Source organism: Enhydra lutris, unplaced genomic scaffold (assembly GCF_002288905.1).
Source record: "Enhydra lutris kenyoni isolate GAN:26980312 unplaced genomic scaffold, ASM228890v2 scaffoldscaffold246, whole genome shotgun sequence".
NCBI lineage: Eukaryota > Metazoa > Chordata > Mammalia > Carnivora > Mustelidae > Enhydra > Enhydra lutris.
In genome coordinates, this window is record NW_019154330.1 from 1 (window position 1) to 15,503 (window position 15,503).

General features: G+C 49.7%; 1 protein-coding gene across 1 annotated transcript; it reads right to left on the reverse strand.

Annotated features, from left to right (window-relative positions):
* Positions 1-241: 241 nt before the first annotated feature.
* LOC111140210 (nuclear migration protein nudC) lies at positions 242-13,008 on the reverse strand. Its single transcript, XM_022492545.1, has 8 exons — positions 12,807-13,008; positions 10,665-10,742; positions 2,777-2,980; positions 2,622-2,687; positions 1,687-1,806; positions 1,416-1,610; positions 482-565; positions 242-379 (listed from the first exon to the last, which is right to left on the reverse strand). The coding sequence occupies exons 1-8, from the start codon at positions 12,885-12,887 to the stop codon at positions 257-259; spliced, it is 951 nt and encodes a 316-aa protein (XP_022348253.1). The 5' UTR covers positions 12,888-13,008; the 3' UTR covers positions 242-256.
* Between the last annotated feature and the right edge of the window lie 2,495 nt (positions 13,009-15,503).

Genomic DNA, 15,503 nt, shown 5'->3' on the forward strand with positions numbered 1-15,503 from the left:
GTAGGGCCTCAAGATCTTCTGTAGGTGGCAATGACCGCTTGTGTTATCCCTTCCTACCCTGAGGTACCTTTGCTCTCGAGATGACCTCAGAAAGTGATTAGGGTAGGCAAGCTGAGGCTATAAATCCATAAACTTGGCTGGCTCAGCCCAGAAGGGAAAAGGCAACTCCTGTCTCCTACTCAGCGACCCACTCACTGTCACCCAGGTCCAGGCCCAACACCCACCTCTCCCAACCCCACCCCCATCTCTGCCTTGCTCACTTCTTCAGAATCTCCTGCTTTTTCTGCTCATCCGAGGTGGGCAGCCCCATGGACTTCTGCCTCTGGTCATACATCATCTTTTCCACCATGCTGCGGGTCTCACTGTCCAGGTCTGACAACTAAAGGCAAGCAGAAACAGGGACAGGTGAAGCTCTGGGACCACCTATGCCCTCACCTCCCAGCTGAAGCCCTCCCGCCCCCCACAACCAGCCAGGGCTCACCTTGGAGTTCTCAGGGTTGATCTTCTTGGTATTGATCTCAGGGTCACTGGACACTAAGCGGCTCCACCACTCCATCTTGTTGATCTGTGAGGAGGGGAACCGCCGGGGGACTGGAGGTCGTTCCCTCTGTGCCTTAGGATCCACCCCTCAACCTTTCCAGGACCCAACTCGCTCCCATCCACATCCTGCATCGGGAACCCACAAAGACCTGTGTAGGGACCTAGGGTGCAGATGGGCAAGGCCTCTGCCCTCCCCAGTGGCTGGGGGAAATGGACAAGACGGTCACAGATCAGCGTCATTGGGGCAAAAATCAAGCACGGGGAGCTACTCATCCAGGGCAGAGAGCGAGAAGTTAGAGCAGCACCTGGGCTGGGCCGGAGGGGGACACAGTACACCTGATGAAAAAGCAGGGCAGGGATTCCAGCTGGGAGGAAAATCAAGTACAAGGGCACAGAGAGGTGACAGAGAGGCAGGTAGGCTAGGACAGGCCTTAGGGAAGCCTTCCTGGGACCCATGACACTTTAGAGACACATTTATTTACATTACGTGTACTGCCCCATCTCTGAGGGGAATGACCGGAGGCCTTCTGAGGGCAACTCGCTACATTTTGTCCCCTGCTCTCTCCCCAGCATTTAGAACACCCTGGCATGTAGTAGGTATTCACATATTCGCTGAACCGAATGCATGTACAAACCAAAGGAAGATGGTTTGGTCCCAAAGAATTTCCATCTTAATTCCACCCCAACCTAGAGAGTAAGGCTGGCAGATCTCTGAGTTGCCCTTTTCCTGACTCTAAAATGGGACAGACCTACATTAAAAATATTGGGCAGACTAAACATGTCTGCCAGACTCCCCCACATGGTCCCTAGGTGAATGAGCAGACACCCGCCCTCCTTTTTCCATCAAGACACAGAGGAGGCCAGGCTGCTCGCACCTTCTCCAGATGCACCGTCACCACCTTGCCGTCCTCGATGAGCCATGAGCTCTCCTCCACCTTCACCTCGTTGTACAGCTCCCCGTCAATGACTGCCGGCTGTCCCTTGAGGCCCACCCGCAGGTGCCGCCGATGGATGTCCACCACCACATCCTTCCCCTTCAGCCGGAAGTTCACATGGAAGGGCAAGGCCAGCTGCACAAGGCAGGAGAAGTCAGGAGGAGCCCCAGGCTGGCTCCCTAACCTCCCAACCCTCACCCCAGTCACTCACGTCCAGCTCGGACAAGGTCTGCGTCCAGCGGTAATTGGGCAAGTCGGCCCCATTGCCAAGGTTAGGCTTCAGTTTCCCTTTGTCTTTCTCGTCCTCCTCCTCCTCGTCCTCCTCAGCCTCCTGCTCACAGTTGGGGTGCTCAGCTACTTACCTGACAGACACAGACTGCACCCCACTGAGCCAGGCCCAGGGCTGGCACTAGGCATACAGCCGCAAGATGAAACAGACCCGGTCCCTGCCCACTCCATGGCCCACTGGGAGCCAATGGTTACAAAATGGTTCTGATCTCTGCCCGAGAGGAGCAGGAGGCCATGTGACAAAGGACACAGCTGGGGAACAGTGACAGTCAGAGATAGACCCATAGAACCTAGCTGGAGATTCAAGCCAAAGGACTTGGAAAGAAAGCCCAGCCCAGAACAGAAGGTCACAGGGTAGCCATGAGCATGGTTGTTCTAAACAAAACCAGGCTGCCCGATGATCAATTCTCTTCTTCTGTGTCTGTAGGGCTGAGACACCAAGTGTCAGACCAGAAACTCTGGAGAGCCAAATCAATGTCCCAAGGAGTGTTTGGGAACTGGACTTGCATCACAGGGAGGAGCTCCGAGGGGTATATCCCCTAGATGTATCAGAGCAGTAACCCCCCCAACAGGGCCAGGCTGGGCACGGAGCCCCCAGCCCAACCCAAATGATACCTGTCCAGGCACTGCCCTCTGGCTCTTGGGCTTTCCTTCCAAGGCTTTAAGGCCAGCGGGTTGTTTCTTTTAAACCTGGTCCTGTGGTCCAATGTCTATGAGTGAGATCTGGAGCTTTGGGGAGGACCCCCAAAGCTGAGGGAGAGGGTATAGGGGGAGGCATTCCAGAGACAGAGAAAGGCCAGAAAGTGCCAGGAAGTTCCCAAGCCCTGACGAGCCTCAGGCACCCCCAAGGCCTCTCACCTGCTTTCCCGGGGAGCCGAGACTGCCGTTCTTGAGCTGGGCCTCGTGATTCTCTGCATCCTTTTTCTGTGGCAAAAGGCACAGCAGTTGGCAAGAGAATCCTTGCTGCCAGTGCCCATGGGGAGGGCGTCAGGAGTGGGGAGGCCCGCGCATACCTGGTCAATCTCCAGCTGCAGCCTCTCTGCCTCCTCATCTGTCAGCTCCTTGATCTGGGGCCCAGAGCTCTCGGACTTGGCCTCCTTGGCCAGCCTGGCTGCCCGCTCTGCCTTCTCCCGCCGGTCAGTCTCCTGCCGAGCTCTCTTCTCCCGCCGGGCCTTCTGTGCCAGCTGGTTATGGTGGTTGAAGGTCTGTGTGATGAGCTGGGGAAGGGAGAGAAGGCGATGGGGCACTGGGGCTCTGGCCGGTGGCCCAACGCCTGGAGTCCAGTCCCACCTTTATGCGTTGGATGCCTGGGCACGGCACTGTACTCGACCTCAGTTCCTCATCTATAAAATGGGGATCAGAGCTATTATGACAATACCTGCAAGTCCCTGGCGGGACAAACAGTGGCTATTTAAAAAAACAGTCTAGGAGGCGCCTGGGTGGCTCAGTTGGTTAAGTGTCTGCCTTCGGCTTAGGTCATGATCCCGGAGGTCCTGGGATGAGCTCAGCAGGAAGCCTGCTTCTCCCTCTCCTTCTGCCTGCCGCTCTCCCTGCTTGTGCGCTCACACTCTCTCTGTCAAATAAATAAAATCTTTAAAAAAACAAAACAGGGGCGCCTGAGTGGCTCAGGCCACGACAAGAAAAACAGTCTAGTGACTAAAAACACGGACAGGGAAGGCGGACAGGTTGCGTTCTCATCCAGGCTGTTGTATTTTTGGCAAAGGACCTAGCCTGGAAAGGCTTCAGACTTCTCATCTGCTCAGAGTCCTTACCGACAGAGCTGGGCTGTTAGAAGCTGAACTCCTGAGCTCACAGGCCCGCGCTGCCCCACTGACTGCTCTCTTCCCCACCGTCTCCAGGACAGCAGACCCAGTGCTGCCTCCCTCAGCACCGCCCCGACCTGCCACATCAGCAGGGAGCCAGGGAGAGCTTTCTTGAGCGAAGAGGCTAGAACCTGCCCTCGGCCTGCAAGCTATCAGTGTCGAATCCCTCCTCTTCCACTGTGCCTCCCCAGAACACTTCCAACTCACATCCAGCTGCCACTGTCACTATCTGGCTGTGCAGCCTTGGACCAGCGAAGGACTCTGACACTTTTTAAGCCCGATCTTCTCACCTGTCATGAGGATCGAACACGACAGACGTTTACAGAGGCTGGCACGGTCCCGGCCAAATCACAGCCACATACAAAGTGTTAGCTTCCCAACATCCCTTGCCCGACTCAGGCTAACCCAGTGTCAGCTGGTTAGGGGTGGAACAAGTACATTCCATGCTATAAAAAAACAATGGGAGAGATGGCTTACCTGTTTATACCGACAGGTCTCCAAATGTGGCTCCACTCCAGACCTACTGAATCTGGGGTGGGGCTCAGCATCCTATTTTTTTTTTGTTTAAGATTTATTTATTTGAGCGAGAGCGCGCACACAAGCACGTGAGCATAGGTAGGGTGCGGGGGGAGATAGGCAGAGGGAGAGAGAATCCTGAAGCACACTCCCCACTGAGCAGGGAAACTGATGCAGGAGCCAGAGTTCCCATCCCAGGAGCCAGAGTTCCAGACCTGGGCGGAAATCAAGCGTTGGCTGGGCCACTTAACTGACTGAGCCACCCAGGCACCCTGACAGTCTGTATTTTTAACAAGCCTTCCTGCCCACTTCTCAAGCAGACCAGAAGAGTCATACCTAGACAGCAGTTCCCAGACCACTCTTACCTGTGTGACCCTGAGGTCATCACTCTGTGCTTCTATTTCATTATTTTCAAAAGCAATCTTGCATAAGCTGTTCTTTGCCTAGAATGTCCTTGTCCCTACTTCCAGGTCATCTGGCCATCTCCTGCTCACCCTCTAGGACCAGCTCCAATGTCTCCAGAGCCGCACCTCCTTACCTTCAGCAGGCCCAGGACACATCCAACTCAGGAGACCCAACCGTGTCCACCCCCACACCTGGAACAGGCCTCTCGAGGCACTCACAACAGGATCAGTGGTCAATTTACCATCTTCTAAACATCTCTAAGCCAGAGCGGGAGGGAGGGAAGGGTCTCCAAGAGCTGAGAGGCCTGCATGGGGCTCAGGGTCACCAAAGTAACCCATGGGCTCCTAGACCTAGGTTCTGGCAAATGTCCCATGGCTTCTCATTCATTTGGTGCCAATTCCTCCTGCTACCTTGGAACTCCCAACTTCATGCCATACTGGGGTAGTTCCATCCTCTGCAAGGCTAACGGGCACCAAAAGCATCCCCTAAATCAAATGGGTTGACAAAATGGAGCGCATGTGAAACAGAAATGAGTCACCCGAAGGCCATTCCGCTGTCAATAGAATCAGTCATGAGACAATTACGCCAGCGGAGGCTGTTCCACCACAGGGCCTTGGTCCCAAATCCCTAATCGGGAAGACCTTGAACTCAAGCCATTTGCCAACCAGTGGTCACGGGGAGGCAGGCGCAGGGCCCTCCCCTCTCCCAGCTCCAGTGAATCATGTTACATCCCATTTGTCCTGTTCCTTCCTAACTCCTGGAGGTTAGGTGAGGGCAGAGCTGAACCACCAGGCACAGTCAAGGCCAATCACAGCAGACTCTGACCCCCTCCTCCCAATCTCCTCCTATCAGCTTTACCCAGGCCCAGCCCCAGGCAGAGACCCCTGAGGGCATGCAGCCTACTCTGCAATGCCAACTGGCAGGCCATCACAGAGCCAAGCATCAGTCACTGGACACATCTTCGGGAACCACAACCCAGCAGAGTGGGTAAGGGATGAAGACGGTTGTACTAGTTCTAGAAGACAGGCCCCATACCCAAACACAGGCTTTCCCTGACCTAGGCTAGGTAATTGGGGAGTAAAGAGTGGTTTCCCCAAGCCTGGCCAGGAGAGACATGGCAAAGGGGGGGGCGGGGGCAGTGTGTGTGTGTGTGTGTGTGTGTATAACACACACGAGAGACAACACACTCCTGTTCTAGAACTTCATATAAATGACCTCATTCAATAAGTACTCTTAAGTGTGTGTCTTCCTTTAATAGGCTGACCAATATTCCACTAGATCAATTACACGTATACATGACACTCTTTACTCATCCACCAGCAGAAGCTTGAACTGCTTCCACCTCTCGGCTCTTGTGCACAGTGCTGCTGTGAACACGGGGGTACAAATCTCTCAAGAACCTGCTTTCAGTTCTTTTGGGTATGTACCTAGAAGCTGGATCACTGGACCATACAGTAGTTCTATTTTTAATTTTTGAGGAAGCACCATGCTGTTTACCATAGCAGCTGTACCACTTTGTATTCCCAACAATAATGCACAAATGTGCCAATTTCTCTGCACCCTTGCCAATATGTGGGATTTTTCTGTTTTTTTTTTTTAATAGAAGCCATCCTAATGGGCATGAAGTGATATTTCATCATGGTTGATTTGTATTTCCCTGATTAGTGACATTGAGCATCTTTTATAATAAAAAATTGGGGAGCGCCTGGGTGACTCAGGTTAAGCCTCTGCCTTCAGCTCAGCTCATGATCATGATCTCAGGGTCCTGGGATCGAGTCCTACATCAGGCTCCTTGCTCAGCAGGGAGCCTGCTTCCCTGCCCTCCCCTCCACCTGACTCTCTGCCTACTTGTGATCTCTGTCAAATAAATAAAATCTAAAATAAAAATAAAAAAATTTTAAAGAGCCACAATAATTCACTTTTACCAGAAATATCTGAAGATTACCCTTTTTTCCACATCCCTGTAAGCAATGCTTTTTGTGGGTCTTTTTATGCTTTCATCAGCTTGGCAGGAAAAAAAGGGAATCTCACTATGTCTCCTAGATTTCCTAGATTACTAGGAAATATGCTCTTTGGATCTTCTCCTCTTGGAATTGCCTAATTTTCTGCTTATCCTTTTCTTGTCAATTTATAAGTTCCTGCATATTAAATTAGTCATTAAATTTTCTGTCCTCTGTAGTGAACATTTTTTCCAAATCTACTGTTTTCCAATTAACTTTATATGTCTCTTTTGCCAGACACACACAGTTTTCAACGTTTGAAGAGGCAACAAGCTACCTTTTCTTTTATAGCTTCCAGGTTTCTAATTTTGCAAGGCCTCTCCCACACAAGATCATATGGTTTCCTAACTTTCCTTACCGGACTCTTCTTGGTCTGCAATTTATTTTTACGTATGAGTGAAACAGATGGTATACTTGTAGTTCTTTACAGATAAATAGCCAGTTGTAGCAGCAACGACATATTCAATCATCCTTTGCCTACAGAACTGAATTACTACATCAGACGTGTACTGAATTCTCATATGCTAGACTTTTTCTAGGTTCTCTATTCTAATTCACTGTCCCACTTTTCTCTTCCTATGTCAATAACACACTGATTTGATCATTACGGCTTTCCTCAAATCCACACTCCCTTATCCTGAATTCCTAGCCCCCAAAGCTATAAGAACCACGGAAAGTGTTTTTGGACTTACAAGTTTGTGGCATGAAGGTATTTATAGTCTTCCTATCTCCCACTTGGTATGAATATTGATACACATTTCTCTACAGAAATACTAATGCTTCATTATAGGATGCCTCTAACTCACGGAGCATATGTTACATACATTATCGCACTGTAACAAATTACTCTGTGTATAGTATATGCCTTGTATCACCTCCTAAAATCCAAAGAATTCCAAATCCCAAAATACATCTGGCCCCAAGGGGTTCAAAAAAAGGAGCACGGGGGTGCCTGGGTGGCTCAGTCAGTTAAGCATCTGTCTTCGGCTCAGGTCATGATCCCAGGATCCCAGGATTGAGCCTCACAATGGGGAACAGGGAGCCTGCTTTCTCCCTCTCCCTGCCACTGCCCCCGCTTGTGCTCTTTCCCTCTCGCTGTCAAATAAATAAATACAATCTTTAAAAAAAAAGACCATGAACTTGGTGCGCCTGGGCAGCTCAGCTGGTTGGGAGTCAACTCTTGATTACAGCTCAGGTCATGATCTTGGGGTCGCAAGATCAAGTCCCGCATCAGGTTACCCACTGAGTAGGGAGTCTGCTTCTCTACCTCTTCCTCTCCGCCCTCTGTTCCTTCCTTCGTGCACTCTCTTTCTCTCAAATAAATAAATCTTAAAAAAAACACACCATAAACTTGTATACTCAACACCAGCCACTTCATCCACATGACCTCCTTTTACCCTCACAACAGCCCCATAAGATAAGGATTAAGACCACTTTATAGGGGCACCTGGGTGGCTCAATGGGTTGAGGGCTCTGCTTTCGGCTCAGGTCATGATCCCGGGGTCCTAGGATTGAGCCCCGCGTCAGGCTCTCTGTTCAGCAGGGGGCCTGCTTCCTCCTCTCTCTCTCTGCCTGCCTCTCTGACTACTTGTGATCTCAGTCTGTCAAATAAATAAATATATTAAAAAAAAAAAAAAAGACCACTTTACAGTTAAGAAAATATGATTCACCAATGTCACAAAGTTGCTGGGCGGGGAGGTGGGTGATGGACCAGGGACTGGGATTCTAACTCACATCTGCCTGACTCCAGAGCCCATGCTCCTAACCAGTGCACTTGCAAATGATGTAGTTGGTGGCCTGCACACAGTAGGCACGCAATATAAAAGTTACTGTGTTACAAATGGAGACCAGGTGGGAAGGCTGGACAGGTTTTTGCCTGCCCATGAGTCTGACCAATTTCCTGGGGAATAGCTTTGTTTCTAAGGAACAAAGAACCAAGGAGCCCCCATCCTAGGTTAGTCCCCACTTAATGCTCACATCCAGCACACATCCAATGTACGGCAGCTACCATCATCCCCAGACTTTTTTTTTAAGATTTTATTTATTTATTTGACAGAGTAAGAGAGAGAGAGAGGTATCACAAGCCAGCAAGAGGCAGGCAGAGAGAGAGGGGGAAGCAGGCTCCCCACCGAGCAGAGAGCCCGATGTGGGGCCCAATCCCAGAACCCTGAGATCATGACCCAAGCCGAAGGCAGAGGCCTAACCCACTAAGCCACCAGGCGCCCCAAGATGCCACTTTTTAAAAAGATTTCATTTATTTGCAGGGGGGGCAGGATAGGGAGAGAGAGTCTGTCAAGCAGACTCCTAGCTGAGCACAGAACCCAATGTGGGCTCCATCTCATGACCCTGAAATCACGACCCAAGCCAAATCCAAGAGTCGTGGACACTTAACCAAAGGAGCCACTCAGGCACCCCAATACCACTTCTTTGTATCACTCACCTCTCTCCTTTCATGCAGCTACCTCTTACTCATCCTTCAAACTTCAAGCACCACTGCCTCAGAAAGTCTCCCTTGAACCCCCATTCTAGGTTAGTCCGCACTTAACACTCCCAGGGCTTTTCCCTAACTCCCATGACTTCCATGTTTTGGGGGCAGGGGCAGGGTGCTACACCGTGAGATCCATGAAAACAAAGACCACATCTGTATTCACCTCTGTAATCCCAAAGGAGCTGGTATAATACCTACCACAAACAAAGCATTAAGTGTCTGATAAATATTCATTGAATGAATGACTATTAGAAGGCAGTCTAGGCCACTGAAAAAACAGGAGGTGTTGAGCTAACACAGAAAGAACACTACAGGTAGGTCCACCTTCTTCCATTTTGCAGACATACAGACGGAAAGAACCACAGTACCAATGGTAAATCAACCAACCCACACAGCTGGGCCAAGATCCCAGGAGTCTCCACTCCCAGGCTATTGTGTCCATAACAGAGTAGCCTCAGATCATCAAGATACAGTATAGAACATTCCAGCTTGTCAGATCCCTGAAGCCACAGAAAGCAGTTTGCAAAATGTCTCCTCCTTGTCACCATGTCTCTGTGAGTGAAAACAAGTAACAAGGTCCTAAAAGTCCTTCAGTGAGGTAACATCTTCATGACTTACCAATCTTCAAAAATACAGCTATAACCTAAGGAATCAAAAGGAAGTTCAAGGTCTCAGAGCCTGTAGCACAAAGTGCAATACCCAAATCCATGAACTTCGGGTCACAGTGCCTGGGAAGATTGGAACTGGATGGCTTTAAGTTTTCCTGCATTTCTTTTCTTACCCCCCCATTTTTTTTTTTTTTAATTCATTTGACAGAGATCACAAGTAGGCAGAGAGAGAGAGTGGGAAGCAGGCTCCCCGCTGAGCAGGGAGTCCGATGCGGAGCTCGATCCCAGGACCCTGGGATCATGACCTGAGCTGAAGACAGAGGCTTTAACCCACTGGGCCACCCAGGCGCCCCCTGCATTTATTTTCTAAGCTCAATTTCTAACATGCCCACTCTCATCTCAGCTAATCAGATAAAACCTCCTTGATGCAAAAGGAACCAAGAAGTGTGGTGTCAAGGGCAGAAGGCAGTTTTACAACAGAGTCTGGTTCCAACCCTGGCTCTTCTACAGCTTAGCTCAAGACTTTGGACAAAGTCCCACAGCCTGGGTGGCACAGTTGGTTAAGCGTCCACTCTTGGTTTCGGCTCAAGTTGTGATCTCAGGGCTGTGAGATCAAGCCTAGAGGCGGGCTCTGAGCTCAGCCAGGGAGTCTGCTTAAGACTCTCCCTCTCCCTAGGCCCCTCCCCCCAGCTCATGCATGTGCATATGTGCACACTCACTCTCGCTCTCAAATAAATAAATAAATCTTAAAAAAAAAAAAAAAAAAAAAAAAGACAGACTTTGGACAAAGTGCCAAACGCTTTGAGCCAATTTCCTCATTTGCAAAATGGGAATAGTAACACCTGCCCTACTGAAGCCACCAAAGGATCATGGGAAATAGGGGTAGGTAAAGCACCTGGCAAGAAGGGCTTCAGTACATGACAGTTTGCTTCCCTTCCCCAACTCTTCACCCTTGCCATTTTATCTCTGCTGAAGGTTATTACTATGCCAAGGGAAGATCAGGTGAGCTTTACTTCTGAAGAAACAGAGGCTCCAAAAGGACCACAGGCCCCAACACTCACCTTTTCTGCCATTCCTTCTTCTCCTCCAACAAAAAAGTCTGTTTTGCGTCGAAGGAAGCTGAAGAAAGTGTTGACAAGCTGAAAGACAGAAGGAAACTGAAGCTGTGGAGATGCCATATCGGGAGCCCCTCCAGATTCTAGTCCAGGAGGGAGCTCGGGACTGGACTGTTTCACCCTGAGCCTCTCATCTGAGGAGACAGCCTCCCCAACAGGCCCGACCTTAGTGACTTCCACTAGGAAGCCCAACCTTATTCAGATCACCCAAGAGACAGATTTTTCATTTCTCTGTATATGTGTACATGCATTTCACATTCCTTGAGGCTCTAGAAACAGCCTAAGGGTATAGAATACTCCTCTGCATCCAGGGCTTGAAACACCTAGGCCAGGCTTTCCTTCCAGGTACTAAAAAGTCCATCCAGACTGGCACTGCCTGAGTTACCAGGGCAGAGCCAAAAAGAGGGGAGCAAATGAAGCCACTTCAAAGGGTAAAACCAACTAACTCTGGCCAGTTAACCAGAATATTCAAGTGGGTAAGCACACGGGTTGGAGCATCAGACTGATACATATTAGCTGTCATCCTGGGGAAGTTTCTTAACTCTAGAACAGAAATAGCAGCAGGACCTATTTCTAGGGACCTAGTGAGGATCCAATGAGATACTGGAGGTGAGGGCCTGAAGCAGTGTCCCACCCTGAGCAAGAGACCTCCTGCCAGAGTGTACTCCTCCCACGTAGGTACGATGAACTGTGGCTTCTTCAACCCCAAAGCTGGGCACCAGAACTGGCTCAGCGCATATGCTCACTAAAACTTCTGCTGAATGAAAAGATCTAGTGGTGACCTAGAGTTAGCATATACAAGCCCTTTTATTTGCTCAAATGAGTGGTTCTAAGGCTGATGCTAGAACTTAATCTTCATGGTTGAATTTCTACTTCTAGATTTTTGATTCACTCAAAAACGCACTCCCAGATCCAATTTAGGATCAACAATTTAGGAGGATGGGGGAGGGAATCTTTACACACATGCAGATTAATAACTCTCTTCCCAATTCAAAGGGCTTAGGAGTCCTTGGTTTCCACAGGGACCTGGGTAAAAGAATGGGAATGGAAAGCTCAAAGAAAACATGTTCCCAGTGAGATAAAGAATCAGCAATAAACTGTGGAAAGCAAGCAGGCCTAAGGAATGTGGTCCTAAGTCAGGAACACGGTGGGTGATTTTGAGCAAGTTCCTTTGGTTTCTTTTCAGAATGAGAGTTCTTGACAGGCTTTCCTACTTCTAACTTTCCAGGTTTTTGGTCCAAAAAACCAACTCCAGAATCTGTAGCAGTTGGTCTGTGTGTTACTGTGTGGTCAGTATGCACGATTATGCTTTTGAAAAGCTCTTTTCAAGCTCCATCAGGGCAAGGACAGACTTCTGCTCGCATCTATATACCTAGGACCCAGTCCGGGGAGTGTCTGGCACATTACTGACAATTCATTACTGTCCTTCACTTCAAGACACTACTCTCCTCACTACTCAGAAAATATGAGATTCGTAGCTCTGTCTCAAAGACAAAGGAACTGAGCCTTGCAGATGTGCAAAGGTCCCTTGTGGGTAGGTGGTGGAAACAAAGTGTAAACCCAGGCTTCCTATTCCCCATTCAAGGCCTGAAAGGACCACGTGCTAACATCACCCCCCCACCTCAACCCCACCCCCCACACGCACATTCGTCGGCTCGGTCCCGGTCTTGATAGATGCAAATCCCGAAGTCTAGGATGGTTCATCCTAAGAACTGCTCTTCGGGGGCGGCCATCAGAGAGAAAATGAGGCCGGAAGCATGTGTAAGACTGGGGGACCAGCTACGGGGGGCGCTGCGGGTTTTCCAGGGCCGCGTTCCGAGACGCAGGAGTTGCTAAGACTCCTTAGCCGAGTCTTAGTCAGTTGCTAAGATTCCTGCGCGGCGCCGGGGGCCTGAGACAGAAGTGCGGTGGGGAGGCCAGACCGGAAGCTGGGACATGGTGAGAATGGAGGAGGATCACAAGAACCCGCGAAGCCCAGGGGTGGATCTCGGCCCGCGAAGGCAGGGAAGTGGAGTGAGGGTGTCTAGGGCCGCGCGGGTGGGCGAGCGCCGCGACACCAGGCCAGGCCGAAGCCGCGCGGGCCGTTACCTCCTGCACGCCGCCCTCGTGCTGCTGCGCCATGGCCAGCAACATGCCGTCGAACCGCTCCTCCTCCTGCTCTCCGCCCATTGCGCCTGCCACTAGCCAAGCTCCGAGATCCTAGCACCTCACTCGCGTCCCGCGCTCTCCCGGCTCCTTCGTGTAGCGTCCGGCCCAACCGCTCCAGTCGTCCGCCTTCCGCAGCGGAGCCGGAAACACGCACGCGCCGCACCGCCCAGGCCCGCCTTCTCGCCCTCTCTTCCCGCCTCCCTCCCGGCCCGCGACCAGTGACTGCGCGGCAAACAGCCCGCTTCACCCACCATTGGTCGACTCTCTGAGCCAATCGACGAGCGCGTCCAGGAGGCGGTGGGCGGAGCCCAGGATCCCGGAGTTTGGCGTGAGTTGCTATGGTCACCAGATGATTGGAGCCTTCCAGAAAACCCTGAGCTGCGTTCTGGTGGAGTTGAAAAAAGGACAAACGGCGCTTCTGCCTCGAGAGTAATTTACCATTTTATAGAACGGTGGAACTGAAAATGTCTTTAGTTTTCTCCTTCAATGTTTCCATGAGGCAATGGAGGCCCAGAAAGAAGGCGCTTGTCTGAAGGATAGCCTACCTCTGTCATCATCGCCAGGACCAGCTTCTTGGAATTACAAACTGTAGATTGGCGCGGGCCTCGGTCTTGGAAGTGCTCCGTGCTTGGTTTTAATGTTCTTCTGATGCAGTGCTGAAAAATCTTAATTTTTTAACAAAAGACAACACGTTTTGCACTGGGCTCTGCAAATTATGTAATGGTTGCTGTATATGACCTTCACTTTTTTTTTTTTTTTAAGATTTTATTTATTTATTTGACGGATAGAGATCACAAGTAGGCAGAGAGGCAGGCAGAGAGAGCGAGAGGAGGAAGCAGGCTCCCCGCCGAGCAGAGAGCCTGATGCGGGGCTCAATTCCAGGACGCTGGGATCATGATCTGAGCTGAAGGCAGAGGCTTTAATCCACTGAGCCACCCAGGCGCCCCTGACCTTCACTTTTATTAATGTGGGGGACATGTCCCAGCTATCTAAGGCCAACCCCTCCACATTTGCAGTGAATTTAATCATCTTAGTCTTGTTATTATCCCCCCCTTTTTTTTTTTAATTTAAAATTTCCTGCATCACAAATTTCTTCTGGATCATTCCTTTCAACTTACAAACATGCTCTAATGTCATTTATTTTTTTTTACTATTCTGTGACCCCCTTTTCTCTTTCTACCACCACAATTTTCAGTTCTCGTTTTCAGCAAAAGTTGAAAACATTGCTATACTTATCTTTTCCCTTTGTTACCTTCCATCTTTTCTCGATGTATTCTAATTAGTTATTTCTTAAAAGACTAGCCAAGGGTACAATGACCTTGTGTTGCCAAAGCCCATGGACCACTATTATTTTCCTCAACTTCTCAGCTGCATTTGACTTAGTTTACCCCTTCTTTTAGGAACACTTTTTGGAGGGCGCCTGGGTGGTTCATTTAGTTAAGCATCTGCGTTTGGCTCAGGTCATGGTCCCAGGGTCCTGGAATTGAGCCCCTGGTTCAGGCTCTCTGCTCAGCAGGGAGTCTGCCTCTCCCTCTACCCGTTTCTCCCTCTCCCTCTGCCTGCTGCTCCCCCTGCTTTTGTGTTCTCTCCCTTGCTACCAAATAAAACCTTAAGAAAGAAACACTTTTTTCCCCCTTTAGGCTTCTGATAATGGAATTGTGTTCCCCAAAATTCATATGTTGAAACCCCCAATGTGACATTTTAGAGAAAGGGCGATTTAAAGAGGTAATTATGGTTAAATGAATTCAAAAGGATGGGGCCCTAATCACAACTGAAAGAGTGTCCTTACAAGAAGAGGAAGAGAGGGGCGCCTGGGTGGCTCAGTGGGTTAAAGCCTCTGCCTTCGGCTCAGGTCATGGTCCTAGTGTCCTGGGATCGAGCCCCACATCGGGCTCTCTGCTCTGCAGGGAGCCTGCTTCCACCTCTCTCTATCTGTCTGCTTCTCTGCTTACTTGTGATCTCTGTCTGTCAAATAAATAAATAAAATCTTAAAAAAAAAAAAAAGAAGAAGAGGAAGAGATCCCCAGGAAATCATGGGTACACAGAAGAAAGGCCATGGGTGGCAGCCTTCTGCAAGGCCAAGAGAGAGGCTGTGTGAAAAAGCAAACACTTGATCCTGGACTTCCAGCCTCCTGGACTGAGAAAATACATTTCTGTTGCATAAGTCACACTGTCTGGGCTATTTTGTTATGGCAGCCCTCGCAACCTAATGGAGCTTCTATGTCACCACACTGACCTGGTTTTCTTTCCACGGCACTAACACTTTCTCAGTGTCCTCTTCTACCTAGACTAGTAAATGTTGGTGGCTCTGTCCTTTGCTTTCTCCTCTTCCCTCTCTACACTTTCTTCTTAGGTGATCTCATGATATCTCTGGCCCAGACCTTGCCTGAGCTCGTGGTTCTTCTAACTACCTCCTGGACAACTCCCCTTGATGATTGATAGGTATCTCAAAACTCCCTTGGCTTTGGGAAGGTGAGAAAGTTCTGGAGATACATGGTGGTGGTGGTTACACAACAATGCGAATGTACTTAATGCCACTGAACTGTATACTTAAAAATGGTTAAAATGGTAAATTTAACGTATATTTTACTACAATAAAGAAATTTATAATTTTATGAGACAATATGAAATTTAACT

Bases quoted from the DNA above. Each gene is read 5' to 3' on its own strand.
- LOC111140210 (XM_022492545.1), bottom strand. From the start codon at position 12,887: ATGGGCGGAGAGCAGGAGGAGGAGCGGTTCGACGGCATGTTGCTGGCC. The intron at 10,743-12,806 runs GTAACGGCCCGC...TCTGTCTTTCAG, and splicing joins ACGAGGGCGGCGTGCAGGAG to CTTGTCAACACTTTCTTCAG. The intron at 566-1,415 runs GTGCGAGCAGCC...CCCTCCTCACAG, and splicing joins TGACGGTGCATCTGGAGAAG to ATCAACAAGATGGAGTGGTG.